Genomic DNA, 13,672 nt, shown 5'->3' on the forward strand with positions numbered 1-13,672 from the left:
AAATTTATGAAGCTAGTGGTTCTGGAGGTCCCTGAAAGGTCATTTATTGGCCTGCCCTGTAGTCTGGCGTGTTCTAGAGTGGAGCCGCTCTAGTAGCCCGGTGTAACATCCCGGGTACATTAGGTAATGTACCTCTGTGATGAGCAGCCCAAGCGACAGGCAGGTAGCATTTAGACGACCAACATCGCCATGTGGCTATTGATGTCAATGTTCTCCAAGGTGTGGGGAAAGGGGTTGAACCCCCAGAACTGTTCTGAGTTCTGTTACCATGCAGTGCCTGCACCTGGCAAGGCGAAGCACTTATAAAAAAACTAGTTACATGGTTACTCTCATTTAAGAGGTTTTATCCAAGTTCCAAACCCACAAAGCTACATTTTCCATTTAAAGCTTAAACAATGTTTTCTTTCTGTGTAAAAAAATACTTATCTGTAAGGCCATTTTACAACCTATTATTATTTATATCTGCCGTGCTCATGGGTATGGAAGTACAGAAAGTCCCATTAATATAAACTCATTTATGGCGAACGCTCGATTAATATGTGTATGGTATTTATGTTAATTAACTTCTTATGCTGAAGGCCACGTTACTACTTGTTATTCTAAAATAAGTATTCCTGTCTTTAGTATTGCTTTATTCATGCGGATATTACCATAACACCAGTGTAAGCTGAAGAGTCAACTTCTGCATTTGCCCTCAGGTGCCTCAGTACAGGTGTGGCAATCTCAAGGTACCCTAGCCCTTCAGGGGATCATCTTCTTGGTGAGACGGGTGTCACGATCCTGGAACCCCAGTAATCTATCCTCTTTTCCTCTCTGAGCTGAAACTTTTTCCTTTCCATTCTCCCTTGTGGTTTTCCTCTTAGGAGGTTGGGGCTCGTCATAAGAAACTGGAACAGCCCTTGTTTCTAGTTTTTGAGTGGCAAGAAAACTGCCCACATGTTTGCTGTGCATGGAGACCTGTGTCGCTGGAAAGGAGGGTCTTGATAATTGTGGGGTGAGGTACTGTCCTCAACACACTGCTTTGGCCTCTAGGAGGCACCCTGTTGTGCTCACTGATGTCAATCAGCTGGTAACTAGTCCTTGTGTCAGTGGCTTGTGGATAAGCTCTTGGGAGCACCTGCTTTTGGGAAAGCTGACTGTGGGGCTTCAGTTTGCATATAGGTCTGGCTAGCCCTAGCACAGGAATTTGTTCCCTTGTTGGGCTGCAAGGTAGGTGGGGTGGTTGGACTTGGATCTTTTCTCTTGAAAATCTCTTCTCTTTTCATCTTAAAATCAGAGTCAAATGAAACCAACAAAGATATCAAGATTATTGACAAATCTGTTAGCAAGAAAATCCATACTGATGCAAATGCCAAAGAAACTACTGATTGTCCGTGCTTTCTTCTTGTTTCTAGTCCATGCTTTCTTCTTGTTCCAGAATTGCAAAAGATGTCTCCTTTCCTGGTAAGAAAATACAGTCATTCATGCATAGGTCAGCCAAGGAACATAAAGTGTCTCTGTTCTGGAGACCTGCTTATTGATACTATTTTGGCCACCCAGTCTGCTTCACTTTTACATCAAACCAAACTTGCACAAGTACCTATATCTGTGTCGGTGCACAAAACACTCAACTTCTGTAGAAGCATGATCTCGGAAATCAACCTTCTGTTTGTGTCAGAAGAAGAGTTCATTTCTCAGTTAGCTGACTAGATTAAAAGATGTGTAAGGAAAGTCAGTTGATTGACATGAAACACGTGATCCTGACCTTCAGATCGCCTGATCTGCTGAAGAATATGAAGGCTGGGTATCTTAATTGCCCTATAAGACTTTATATTCCAAACCCTATGCAATGCTTTCAATGCCAGTGTTTCGGCTGTTCTAAGCAGTGGAGTAGCGAGCCTGATGCCGCAGGGGTAAAATACCTTTTTTGCGGCGCCCCTGAAATACACACAGTTATATGATCAAAATCTTGTTTGCAGACCATTTGCCGTCCCTCTGCGAGTGGCACCTGGGGCATCATACTCCTCCTTACCCCCTCGCTATGCCACTGATTCCAAGGTGTCCTGTTGTGGCAACCTGACGTGCACTTGATACTTATTGGTCGGCCACAATAGTGATAATTGCATAGCTGCAGCATTGTTTATAAATTGTAAGGGTGGTCATCTAGCATTTTCTCTTTTGTGTCCAAATTGGAAAACAGAAAAGGAAAGTACAGATGGCAAAAGTCACTAGGAACATCTGTTATGCTGAAGCCAGAAGGCTCATTCAAAGCTTACAGCTTCAATCAAGTATGTCATATGCTAGTGCCATTAAATCAACAAGTACCATTGCCACCTAAACTTCAATAAATGCACAGACTCCACCAAATAAAAACCAGCAGATTGCAAGCAAGAAAAAGGAAAATCCAACCCATGTCGTACAAAAAAAGGAAATAGCAGTCCAAGTAAACCCAAAAATGTCCCTTCAAAAATAGTTAACAAAAATAGAAGCCTTAGCTTGGGATGCTTGGGAACATTTAGCCCCTTGTTTACTTCCATACTATCTGAATCTAAAAACTCAGATACCATTCATTTGATGATATGGTATCTGAGTTTTTAGATTCAGATAGTATGGAAGTAAACAAGGGGCTAAATGTTCCCAAGCATCTACTTCCACGAAAAATGAAAAAGCAGCTCAAAAATAACAAACATCAATCATGATGGCCACCCTCATCTCATGGAACAGTTGGGGCTTCCACCGAAATGTGCTCGACATCAAAAGTACGGTGAATGCTCATCATCTGTGCACTTGGCAATACAGGAAGCAAACTTGAAACCAGAATAAAAAGCAAAACTTTGGAGGTTTATGTTTGTCAGGAAAGATAATCTTACATGCGAATGTGCCAGTGGAGGTGTAGGTCTCCTCACCTCACTTGACTATCCATCAGATACACTTCCTTTGACGACATCCCTCCAAGTTGTCACTATGCGGGTAAATTTTTATATTGTGGTTTTAGTCATTTCTTTTTATTTGTCTCCAAATGAGCATGCTGATCAACAGCATTTAAATGACCTCATAGAGCAGCTGCATGGGCCCTCTATCATAACAGGGGATTTTAACGGCCATAGTTTGCTGTAAGGAAGTAAAGACACCAATTTTCGAGAAAGACAAATTGAGCAGATGATCCAAGCTCTGCCATAAAAAGGTTCATAGTTTATACAGACTCGTATAGTGCGCTTAACCATTAGAAACTTTTCCCAACATTCATATGTTGTAATAGTGGATGTTCTCAAGATCCATATAAACTTAACGAGTTGTAGATATGAAACCCTGTACTGCTGAGTTCCCGGGCATTTGGGAATAAAGGGAAATGAGCTGGCAGATATCGCAGCAAAATCTGCTGTTGAACTGTCCAATCGCCTCATCCCTTTTAGAGATATCTGTTGTGTCATCAAAAAGAAGATCCAAAAAAAAAAAAAAAAAATGGCAGCAACTTTGAGACGTTCAGCTTCATAACAAGTTGAAAATAAAGCCTAGAATTAAGCATTGGGATTCTATTAGAACTCATAAAAAGGAAGTTCTTTTGACTCACCTCAGAATTGGCCAGAGTGACACCTTTTGAAGGCTGAGAATGAACCTGTTAGTTTAAATTGTAATGTTTGTCTATCAGTCTGTCATTTTAATTGAGTGTCCATGTTTAAATAGTCTTCATCAGAAATCTGTGACTTACTTCTTGACCGTTTAATCAGAAAAGAGGTCAATTATAATTAATTTTGTTATTTAAAAGAGACTGGCTTTTATTACCTAATCTAATATGTTTTGAAAATTGTGTATTGTATTTTAATGTGTGCTTTTACCACTTGTGTGCTTTTACCTTCTTTTTACATGACTTCATCCTCTGGATTTGGTACATTTGCCCACTTTTTTATTTACTAATAATTTCTTTTTATTTCATCAAATTAGATCATCCTGCCTCGTGTTTCACGCATTATAATCATCTTTGGTTTTATGCCAATATCTCACTCTCGCATCTCACAACTTCTGAATTTAATTTACTATGCCTAGCCTTTGGCTAATAAATACTTCAATTTAGTTTTAAATTTAAATTTCTGCTTTCGAGTTCTCGCCTTAAGCATCAGGTGTGCCTTCTGTTGAACTTACTTAATTTTAAACAAAAAGGACTTTTACAGTTTCTGTTTCATGTTAGAGATAGCATTAAGTTGTTTACAGTTTAGTGAGGATTTGCTAAAAAACACTATTCCAAAAATAAAATTTGAGTTTCCAGGTCATGAATTTTTTTAATACATGCTCTTTTTTATTCCCTTGAGATACATGTTAATGAGCGTTTACTGTAATACTTCCATTAAAAAGTTCAAAGTTACTTAAAATATGGTATTTGAGCACACAGCTAACTGCAGATAGTTTATCTGTAATGATGTGATGCATTGTGAACATAGTATTACATGACCAAGCTACTAAGAATTTTTACAGAAAAGTATCCAAAGTCCAAAATCTTACAATACATATTCTGAGCTATAATTATTGTAGTAATAGAAATAAGGAAAGACCAGAGCCATTTTTAGACTAAGTCATTTTAAGCCAAAACCAAATTTGAGCCAAACTTTATTTTGTTTTATGTAATGGCATTTTGAATCATCCCTTTCTTCCCTTCACTTCTCCAACTCATTCAGCCTTCCTTTAAAATTTTCGTAGTTTGTAAAAGATTTCATCTTCTTCCCTAAATTATTAGGCGATGTTCGCTGAATAGTATATTGTGTAAACTATGACATGTCTCCTTATCTCTAGCCAAGCAGGCCTTTCATTTTCATGATGACATATGATTCTTCTTTTCATACACTCCCTTTCGTACACTATAATGAGATATGAAATGCTATCATCAAACAGTTTTGCTGTGCTAGTATTATAACAGTGATGTATTACAACAAATGAAAGTAACACTCAAGTTGCTAGCTCAAGAAAGGCAATTTATGCAAAGCAAGGCTTAATTTCTAAAATTAGAAGGGAAGACCTATAGAAATCCTCTAGGTAAGATAAAAAAATTTAAATTAATAAAGTAATAAAGATAAATCAAATAAAAGGTAAGTAAATAAATAAATAAAAAAAAAAAAAAAAAAATCCGAAAGCTTTACTCCCAAAGGGGCGTTTTTTTTCATTTACACTTACATATACGTTTTGAGAACATTTAGGCTAATGCCCTTTTGGCTAAAAATATTTAAAAACAGCATTGCCTTAGAATTTCCAATAGACAGTCTCGCTTCCTCGAGATAAAAGTATTTTATTCCATACAGTGTGTTGCCTCTGCTCACTTTGAAATTATTGAGTTTCTTAATAAAAAATTCATTAAAGTTTAAAAAATATGAAATAAATAATAAAACAAATTCAAGATTCATGCTTTCAGGTGTCCATATTCAGGTAGAGGACTATGCTATTCAAAATTTGATGTCTCTAGGTGCTGTTGTTTTTTCACAGTGCTAGAAACATGCATGCATTCATGTAGATTCTTTATTGCTTAATTTCTTTAAATATAATACAGGGCAATAATATTTAATGGCAACAATTTGAAAAGTCATGCAACATTTATAGGGATTCAATGCAAAATGTCATTTCTAGACTAATAGCCCTACTGGAGCCCTACTGAACTAACACTCTTTTGGGCTAAAAATATTAAATTAAGGTCAGATGGGGAAGTAATTGAGGAGAATACCGAAGTTTATGTTATCCAGGGCTTTGTGTGGAATTATGATTTTATTCAAAGACTGAGAAGTACCAATGCTGGACCTTGGTTGGAGTAGGCTGAATTTAAGCTCCGATGCATAGACTAGAATTATTAATCTAGGAAAGAGTTACATGTTATAATAATAATAATTGCAGTAGTTGCAACAGGGCAATGATATTTAATGGCAACAATTTGAAAAGTCATGCACCATTTATAGTGATTCAATGCAAAATGTCATTTCTAGACTAATAGCCCTACTGGACTAACACTCTTTTGGGCTAAAAACATTAAATTAAGGTCAGATTGTGAAGTAATTTAGGAGAATACTGAAGTTTATGTTATCCAGGGCTTTGGGTGGAATTAGGATTTTATTCAAAGACTGAGAAGTACCAATGCTGGACTTCAGTTAGACTAGACTGAATTTAAGCTCTGATGCACAGACTAGAATTATTAATATAGGAAAGAGTTACATGTTATAATAATAATAATTGCAGTAGTTGCAGTGTCAATATTATAACAAGTTTTTTAAAGAATTAAAAAAAATATCACTGCATAATTCCAAGTTTCTTTTGTTTTGCAGATTGACCAGAAAAAATGTTATAACAGAATGTGTACTTTAAGATAAAATGAAAATCTTTACTTTTTCATGGATATATGTATTGAAATTCGGCTGCTTCTCTCATAATTTGAGTAGCTTTGTTAAAAATTTCAAATTCTCTTTCCTCATTTGCATAAGAACTTCCAACTATTAATATCAAAATAAGCTTTAATTTTTTTTTTTTTTTTTTTTGCTGTAGAATATGAGCACATTTTTGGTTTGCCAATAAAATAAGTGCTTTTTAACAAATGATGATTAACAAAAGTCTTTGGTGAAAAGGGGTATGAATTACTAGTGAAAAGGCTTCTGAGTACATTGAAACTCTTCATTGTCCTGTTTATCAAATTACAGAAAACAGTGACAGTTTGATATGTTGTGGCATGATCAAATCTCTGAAAATCTTTTTCTGTATGTTCCTATCTGGTTTTCCATATTAAAATTTAAACGTAGATAGTTTGTATTTGATAAGTTTATTCATATTTCTAAGCCGACATTCAGTGCAGTTCAGAAACTAATATAACTTAGGTGCTAGAACTTTTATCATTTTCTTCTTTTAACTATTTCTGAAATGTTTTTTGATATTCTGCTGGGTAATGTATCGTTTCTTGTTTAAAATCAAATGTTTTCATATTCATAATTGTCAGGTAAAGGATAGGGAACTTTTTTATACGATTAAGTGAATATTTTGTTAGCTTGTCGTTGAGAAAAAAAATATTTGATCTATGGGATGCTTTAGTGTAGTGTTTCTCAAGCTTTACAAGTAGTCAACTTTTAAAAACTAGAATTTTCTGTGGACTGCCTTACTCTCGTCCCTTCAAAAGCAATTTTTAATGTATTTTATTTACCTCTATTGTACTTATGTTTTTTAAATGCATCTAAGTCAGATTTATTTAATTTTACATTAAATAATTAATGGAAGAAAATTTATATTCGTTTTTAATAATTTAAAGTTATTAGAGTTTGAATAATTAGCTTATTAACTAAAAATTAAATCTTTGTATTCACATTAAGCTTGCCAGATCTTGTAGAGCTCTTTTATGTTGCATGTCTGCTGGTTAGCTGAAGTCTGATGTCAGCACATATATCAAATTGAGTTCTTTGTTTTGCATTTATTTGAGTTAGTGTTGAACACACTTTCTCATACAGATATGTAGGAAAAACATTGAATATTAATTTTTACAGTATTATTGTCCTTTTCACTGTCTTCCATTTTTAAGATAATGAGATCCAAAAATTAACCATATCTTTTGCTTCGAATTTTATTTTAAAACTAATGTCATTTAAGATTCAGTTAAAAGTTCTAATTCGTGAAATAGGAATTCTAATAGAAAGGATCGAGAATCTATGGAAATTTGTCTTATTTACAATTTTGAAAATAAGTTTTAAATTCTGACCTTAGAGATTTGAGATGCAAATATATGTCGTTGCATAATTTTTTTCTAATAATGATATCATTTTTCTACTAAAAATTATTCTAAGTATGAAAATGGTGCAAAAATTCCTGTTTCACACAACTAACTCACAAGTTATGTATCCTCTCAAACCCTTTTAGGTTTTACTCTCGGGCATTGAGAACAAAGAATTATCTTGTTTACAGACATTTAGTTCATTTAGTCTGAAGAATAATACATATAAAAAATATGCAAGTCTACTTACTTAGCCACATGTCATTAGCAAGAAATGATGTAAAATCTTAATTTATTTAAAAATAATAAGACTTTCTGTCTTAATTCAAAGAACCTTGTAAATCAGCCAGCAAACAAGATTTTCAACAAATTTAAACAACTTTATTCTGAGTTTGCTGGCTTAAAGCCAGCAGAATAAAGAAGATGTTTGTGCTTGTTGCCCAATATCATCACAAAGTAATGAAAATATTCTGTTTTTCAGAGCCTCTGCCTTAATAAAGATAATTATCTTAATGTTAGCTTGTAATAGAAATTAGATGATGTACCTTTGGCTGTTTGGGTTTCCTTTCTAATGAAGAAATAATGAGGTCAGGTAACATCGGCTGCTACAGGTGTAACTTTAGATATAATGACACTGTACTATGGAAGAGCACATAAGCCACATTTGAACAAATACCTACATGTTTTTTCCAATTAATGTCATGCTCTTTCAGGCTTTAATACTTAAAAAATTTATTTTCCAGTTGTGTGATTTGGTAGAGTCTTTGAAAATAAGATATCATCATGTTGCTAAACCTGATGTAACAAATTAGCTTTGTATAATTCAAAACATCTGTTCTCTTGCCTGTCTAAAATGAATAAAATAAACTTTTTATATACTGATATGTCAGACTCTATATTATTCATGTCATTGATTTAGCAGTTTTATCTCTTGAGAGGTAATATCCTTAAATAATTTTTTCACTAAACATTGTTTTAATTAGATTTTTTGAAACTGAAAACATTGTTTTAATTATATCTTTTGTAAATGGAAGTATTAAAGTCTCACTTATAGAATAGGGTGTTCTGTTTTTTACTATGTGAAGATTTGCAGAATAGTAGATTTCAGTATTTATGTATTATTATGTATTAGTAGATGTTGCTAAATTTTGAGATATTGCCAAACTGTGGCAACCATGTACATAACAGTTCTTTAGGTAATACCATTTCCATTGTAAGTTGCAGTTTGAAAATTCACCAAATCACCTTTATTTCTGTAAAGAGTCACCAAATTGTGCTAATATGTAAGTACTGAAATTTCTGAGGCCTTTTCAGTTGTGGAACCTGTATCAGAAACAACTTCGATTTCTTTATTCAGCTCAGCAGGTTAAATTTTCAGGCTTGTATGTTTTGCTTTTTTGTTCGTTGCAGTTTCACTGTATTCATACACTCGTTTCCAAGCATTTCATGACATTCATTAGACTGAGGTTTTGTTTCCCTCTCATCGCCACACCAAGTAAATTCAAATTTCAAATAACTGTTGTCATATTTACAAAGTATTTATTTTTTGAATGGGTAAGAGTACCAGTAGGTATTTTTTTTAATGTCTCTGGCATTTTTGATCTAATTATCATAACGACAGACAACTTATGTGGTATTAGCACTACCTAAATAAAGGGTCATCACGTTTCTTGCTTTTTATAGATTCATTTTGAAGCCTGGGTTTGGTTAGCAGTGAGACAACTCTTAACATTTATCACATAATTAGGATTTCAAACAGCTACACAACCAGTGGACTCACAGACATGGCAAGTCAACAGGGGGTGGGATAGAAAGAGGAAAGTGTTCTATTTTGGATTTATAGAGCTGATTTTAAAACAGCTAGAGTGTAAAATTTTTCCTGTCATAATTTGGAAAATAAAAATGAAGAAACTAATACAGAAACATGTCAGATTTTCAACAAATGAAAGTGCAGTTTATTGGTGTGTGAGACATTTCTGTGTATCCCCAGCAATATTAAGAAAGTCATAAACACATGAAAAGAAGATTCAGTACTTGATGCATTGTGATGATAGGATAGTCTCTTGCTGGATTGCAGGCACAGTGCTAAATGCACAGCAAAAGGATGGTGAAAAGCACCTCATTTGTAATGCTTTAAATCCTTTTGTTGCTAAGACTAAAGTGGAATGTCTGTAGGTAGGGTAACCAGTAAAAGGTTTTGTAAGTGTCAGTCTTGGGAGAAAAGGTGATAGCTAGATGACTGCCATATAAAATTTCTGGTCTCTGAGATAATCAGCTATAGTGTGAATAGCAATCTGAAATTTATTTTTGTCTTTTGGGGTAATCTAGGAAGACCAAAAGGGCAGGCTTCAAGGACCATAGATTAAAAAATTCTGCTATAGTGGATTCTCGTAAAATAGATGATGGTTTTTAATTAAATAAAGAGTTTTCAAATGATATTAATTTTTATATTCTTAACCCCATATTTATTTTGTGCATAAAAATTAGACATGCATCTTTTCAGGGTGAAAAAAAAAAAAAAAAAAAAAAAAAAAAAAAATTCATCTTTTAATGATATTTATTAAGATTGCTATTAAAGTATTTGATGTGATACTTGTTTAATGTAACCAGTTTATTCTTTATAAGTCATCTTTTTGTTTTTATGGATAAGGATCTAAATTAACTGTTATTGCTGTGTATTTTCCTGGCATTTTGGGAAAAAAATGACTAATTTATGACCTACAGATAATAAGCAGTAGTACATTTTGATATTTAAGAGATCCTACCTTCAAAAAATTGTGTATTAATGGACATGATATATCAACTGAATATAACTGACAAAACAGTAATAGACTGAAAAATTACCAGTGGGAAATTTGTACTCTCAGCAATCTAAACTGAACTCTCTCTAAAATCAGAGGGCTTAACAAAATAGTAGAAATCGAAAGCCTTTTTGGAAGGCTCGAGAACAAAACAGGTTAAATACTAACTGTGTATTAAATAAAGAGGCATTAGTTCCTTCAGAATCTCATGGGAATGATTAGTGCAACCTTGGCAGAATAATTGCCAACTTTCATGGTTGTTGGCATGATACATAACTACTGAATTTTGCTATGTTTATTTATGATCATATATAATGAGTATTATCTATAATTCTGCCGAAATCATCAATTTCATAAATTATGTAAACAGTTTATTTAACTGTCCAGAAGCATTTTCATATTTGACCGAAATATCAAATTATCAACCCATTTTGTTTGCCAGGTCCAAGAATTGGTAATTCTCCTGTTCGTAGTATTGTTCAGTGTTTAGCGAGGAAAATTGGAACTGATGACTTTTATACTTTAAAGGTAAGTAAAAACTAATTTGTAATTTTTTTAATGCTTTAATTCTAATAGGTAATTGTTCAGTTATTTAATCTGCAGTATTGTGTGGTTTTTATCTTCATTGCATTTGTCATATTAAGGTGGTTTTAAATAACAAATAAATTTAGTTTAAATGAACTGGATTGACAACAGGAGGGACAAGGAATGCTATTTTACTGGCATACTATGAATGCACGAAAATGGCTGTATGACCATTTTCGTGGTTTTCTTCCTGTGAATTGTTACGAGGCAGTGTTCCTTAAAAGTCCTCCATGAAGACATCCCTTCCCTTAGGCAGCTAGTTCTTGAGTTCTTTGCCATAATCAAATAAACTAAACCAAGCCAAAACAGTTCTTTTAATGTATTCATTGTCCTGCATACGTAAGCTAACTTTTCAAACCAAGCCAACTTTGTTTTGGAGAAAGTCTCAGTATTTTTTTGAAGGGCTATTTTGTTTTATTCAAATCCCATTTGGTCTAGGAAGTCCAATAGGTAGAAGTCATTGCTATCTCGGGACTAAAGTAATTGTCAGTATGTTTTTGTATTTTCAAAATCACTCTGTGCTTCTTCTGTTCTTGTGACATTTGAAATGATATCTGCATCACTTAAGCACTGAAAGTCCAGCTCAGTCAAACTATTCCTTCATATTTTCCTGTTCGATGTTTTTTTGAAGAATTTTATGTTTTCATATTTTTGGCACACAACTTCAATTATTGACTTGATTTCTTCACAATTAGGTAAATCTCTGTTTCTATATTAGGAAGAATCTTTTTCCATGCTTTTACTTGCATATGTTTGTTTTTTACACTCTTGTGCATAGCATCAAGTGTGAGTGTTCGGGTACAGCCACATACAGATAATCCTCACCCATATAATCTAGAGTACACTGGAGTATTGTTCGGAAATCCATTTCACTTCAAAGTATATGGGAAAACTTTCAACTAATGATCAAAAAAATTTTTAAGTGTGTATTAAACAAGATAAAGGATGCTTGGTGTAATTGAATATCACATGTTACATATTAGATGAAGAATTCTATTGTTTGCATTTAATGTGTATACTTTTTCCTATATTTCATTTCCATTTATCTCTTATGTAATTTTCGTAAGTTTTGCCATATCTTTCAGCATATATTTAAATTTGAAACCAGTTGGTTTCCAGATTTGGAGATGTTGCTACAAATCATCAAGCCATTTTTATAGACACGCTTCACATATGCTATAAAAATCTTATATTAATTAATTAAATATCATATATTAAGAAATAATTAAAATTTCATAATCCTGAAAATGCCCTTTGCTACCCAGTTTTCAACTCTAAATTTGAAACAGAGCTAGGTAAAGTTATCGGAAGGATGATAAGCAGTAAAAGTTTAGGCATTGGTAATATTATACATCTTAAATTTATAAAACATCTGAATTTAAATTCCCAGAGTTCTGCTTGATCTTTATAATCAAAGTTAGAGTTCTCTGAATTTGGATTAAAGCTATCATTGTATCAATTTTAGAAAATATCAAATTATATAAGTCCTTGGATATAAGCATAACTTGTGGGCTTAGACAAATGTGAAGTCAGCTGTGACTGAATCTGGCTCTTAAACCTTATCCGCAGGCTGTTGGCAAAATTGGTGATACACTTGGCCTGATCAAGAGCTTTATTACTCAATGATTTCATGTGATCTGATATTGAAAGCAAACATCAAGTTTTAGGCAAACTGAGACAGACCTGCCTCAAAGTTCAGTTATTAGTTTGTTGGTGTTCATTGTCAACATTAATAAACCTACAGATCTGCTAGTCAGTGATTAATTGCTCTATTAAAACAGCTCTTTTTTTGAAGATTTTTTTGCTGATGATTTGCTCTAATGGGGGGGGGAGATTGAAATCTGAATACTGAATTAAACAATGCCTGAAAAACATGCATCATGATTGTTATTTGAATAATATGATTTTAAATTGGATAAGACATGTTGCCAATTTTGTACCTTTAACATAAGATTTTATCTCTCATGTAATATACCAGGATTGTTCATCTCTTCCACTGGCAAATCCATTTATTTCTATCATCTTTTAGACTTTTTTACTTGCATTGGAATGAGTATGTAGCTCTTGTTAGAAAGAAAATGAATGAACATTGGCAATTTTAAAAAGTTTAAATGGGGCAATAATAGGTACATGCTTATTTTTATGTATATTAAGCATCTCCTAAACTTTTTTAATGAAATTCTTATAACTGCTTTTGTGAAAACTATCAGTAACTTGGAAACTGAGCAAAATTAAATGCTAAGGCAATACTGAAAGGACTAAATTTTTTAAATATTGTAAAGTTCATTATTTTATTTATAAAATTTTTTTAAGGATAATGTTCAGGTACAGATGATAAATTCCACTATATACTACTTTTCTCATAGCTTTTAACATTGCAAGATCTGAAAGATGAAACTCAGGATGATAGACAAGGCAAAATGCTGTTGCATACAGAGTATTCCCTTTTGTCTCTACTCCATGAACAAGAAGGTGTAGTTCATCATCATGGATTATTTAAAGTATGGTGATATTTGTTAATATTATTTTATTTTATTATTTTTGTGATTTTCTTTAAATATTTATGAGATAGTTTTCTGTATGTCGG

At 33.2% G+C, this 13,672-nt stretch overlaps 1 protein-coding gene across 4 annotated transcripts in view; it reads left to right on the forward strand.

The window, feature by feature from the left end:
* LOC118198784 (serine/threonine-protein kinase 40-like) overlaps positions 1-13,672 on the forward strand; it is a 70,899-nt gene that overhangs the window by 8,839 nt on the left and 48,388 nt on the right. For 2 of the 4 annotated variants that reach the window (XR_015043034.1, XM_035370554.2), the window contains exons 2-3: positions 10,941-11,028; positions 13,452-13,586. Coding sequence is in view for 3 of the 4 variants with exons in the window: in XM_035370554.2 (XP_035226445.1) it covers positions 10,941-11,028; positions 13,452-13,586 (223 nt within the window). In the remaining variant the exon portion in view is untranslated. The remainder of the gene's footprint in view (positions 1-10,940; positions 11,029-13,451; positions 13,587-13,672) is intronic. The other 2 variants (XM_085823763.1, XM_035370552.2) reach the window with 1 other exon arrangement.

This window comes from Stegodyphus dumicola, chromosome 9, assembly GCF_044657685.1.
Source record: "Stegodyphus dumicola isolate Sdum_Otavi_A_Nest chromosome 9, ASM4465768v1".
Taxonomy (NCBI): domain Eukaryota; kingdom Metazoa; phylum Arthropoda; class Arachnida; order Araneae; family Eresidae; genus Stegodyphus; species Stegodyphus dumicola.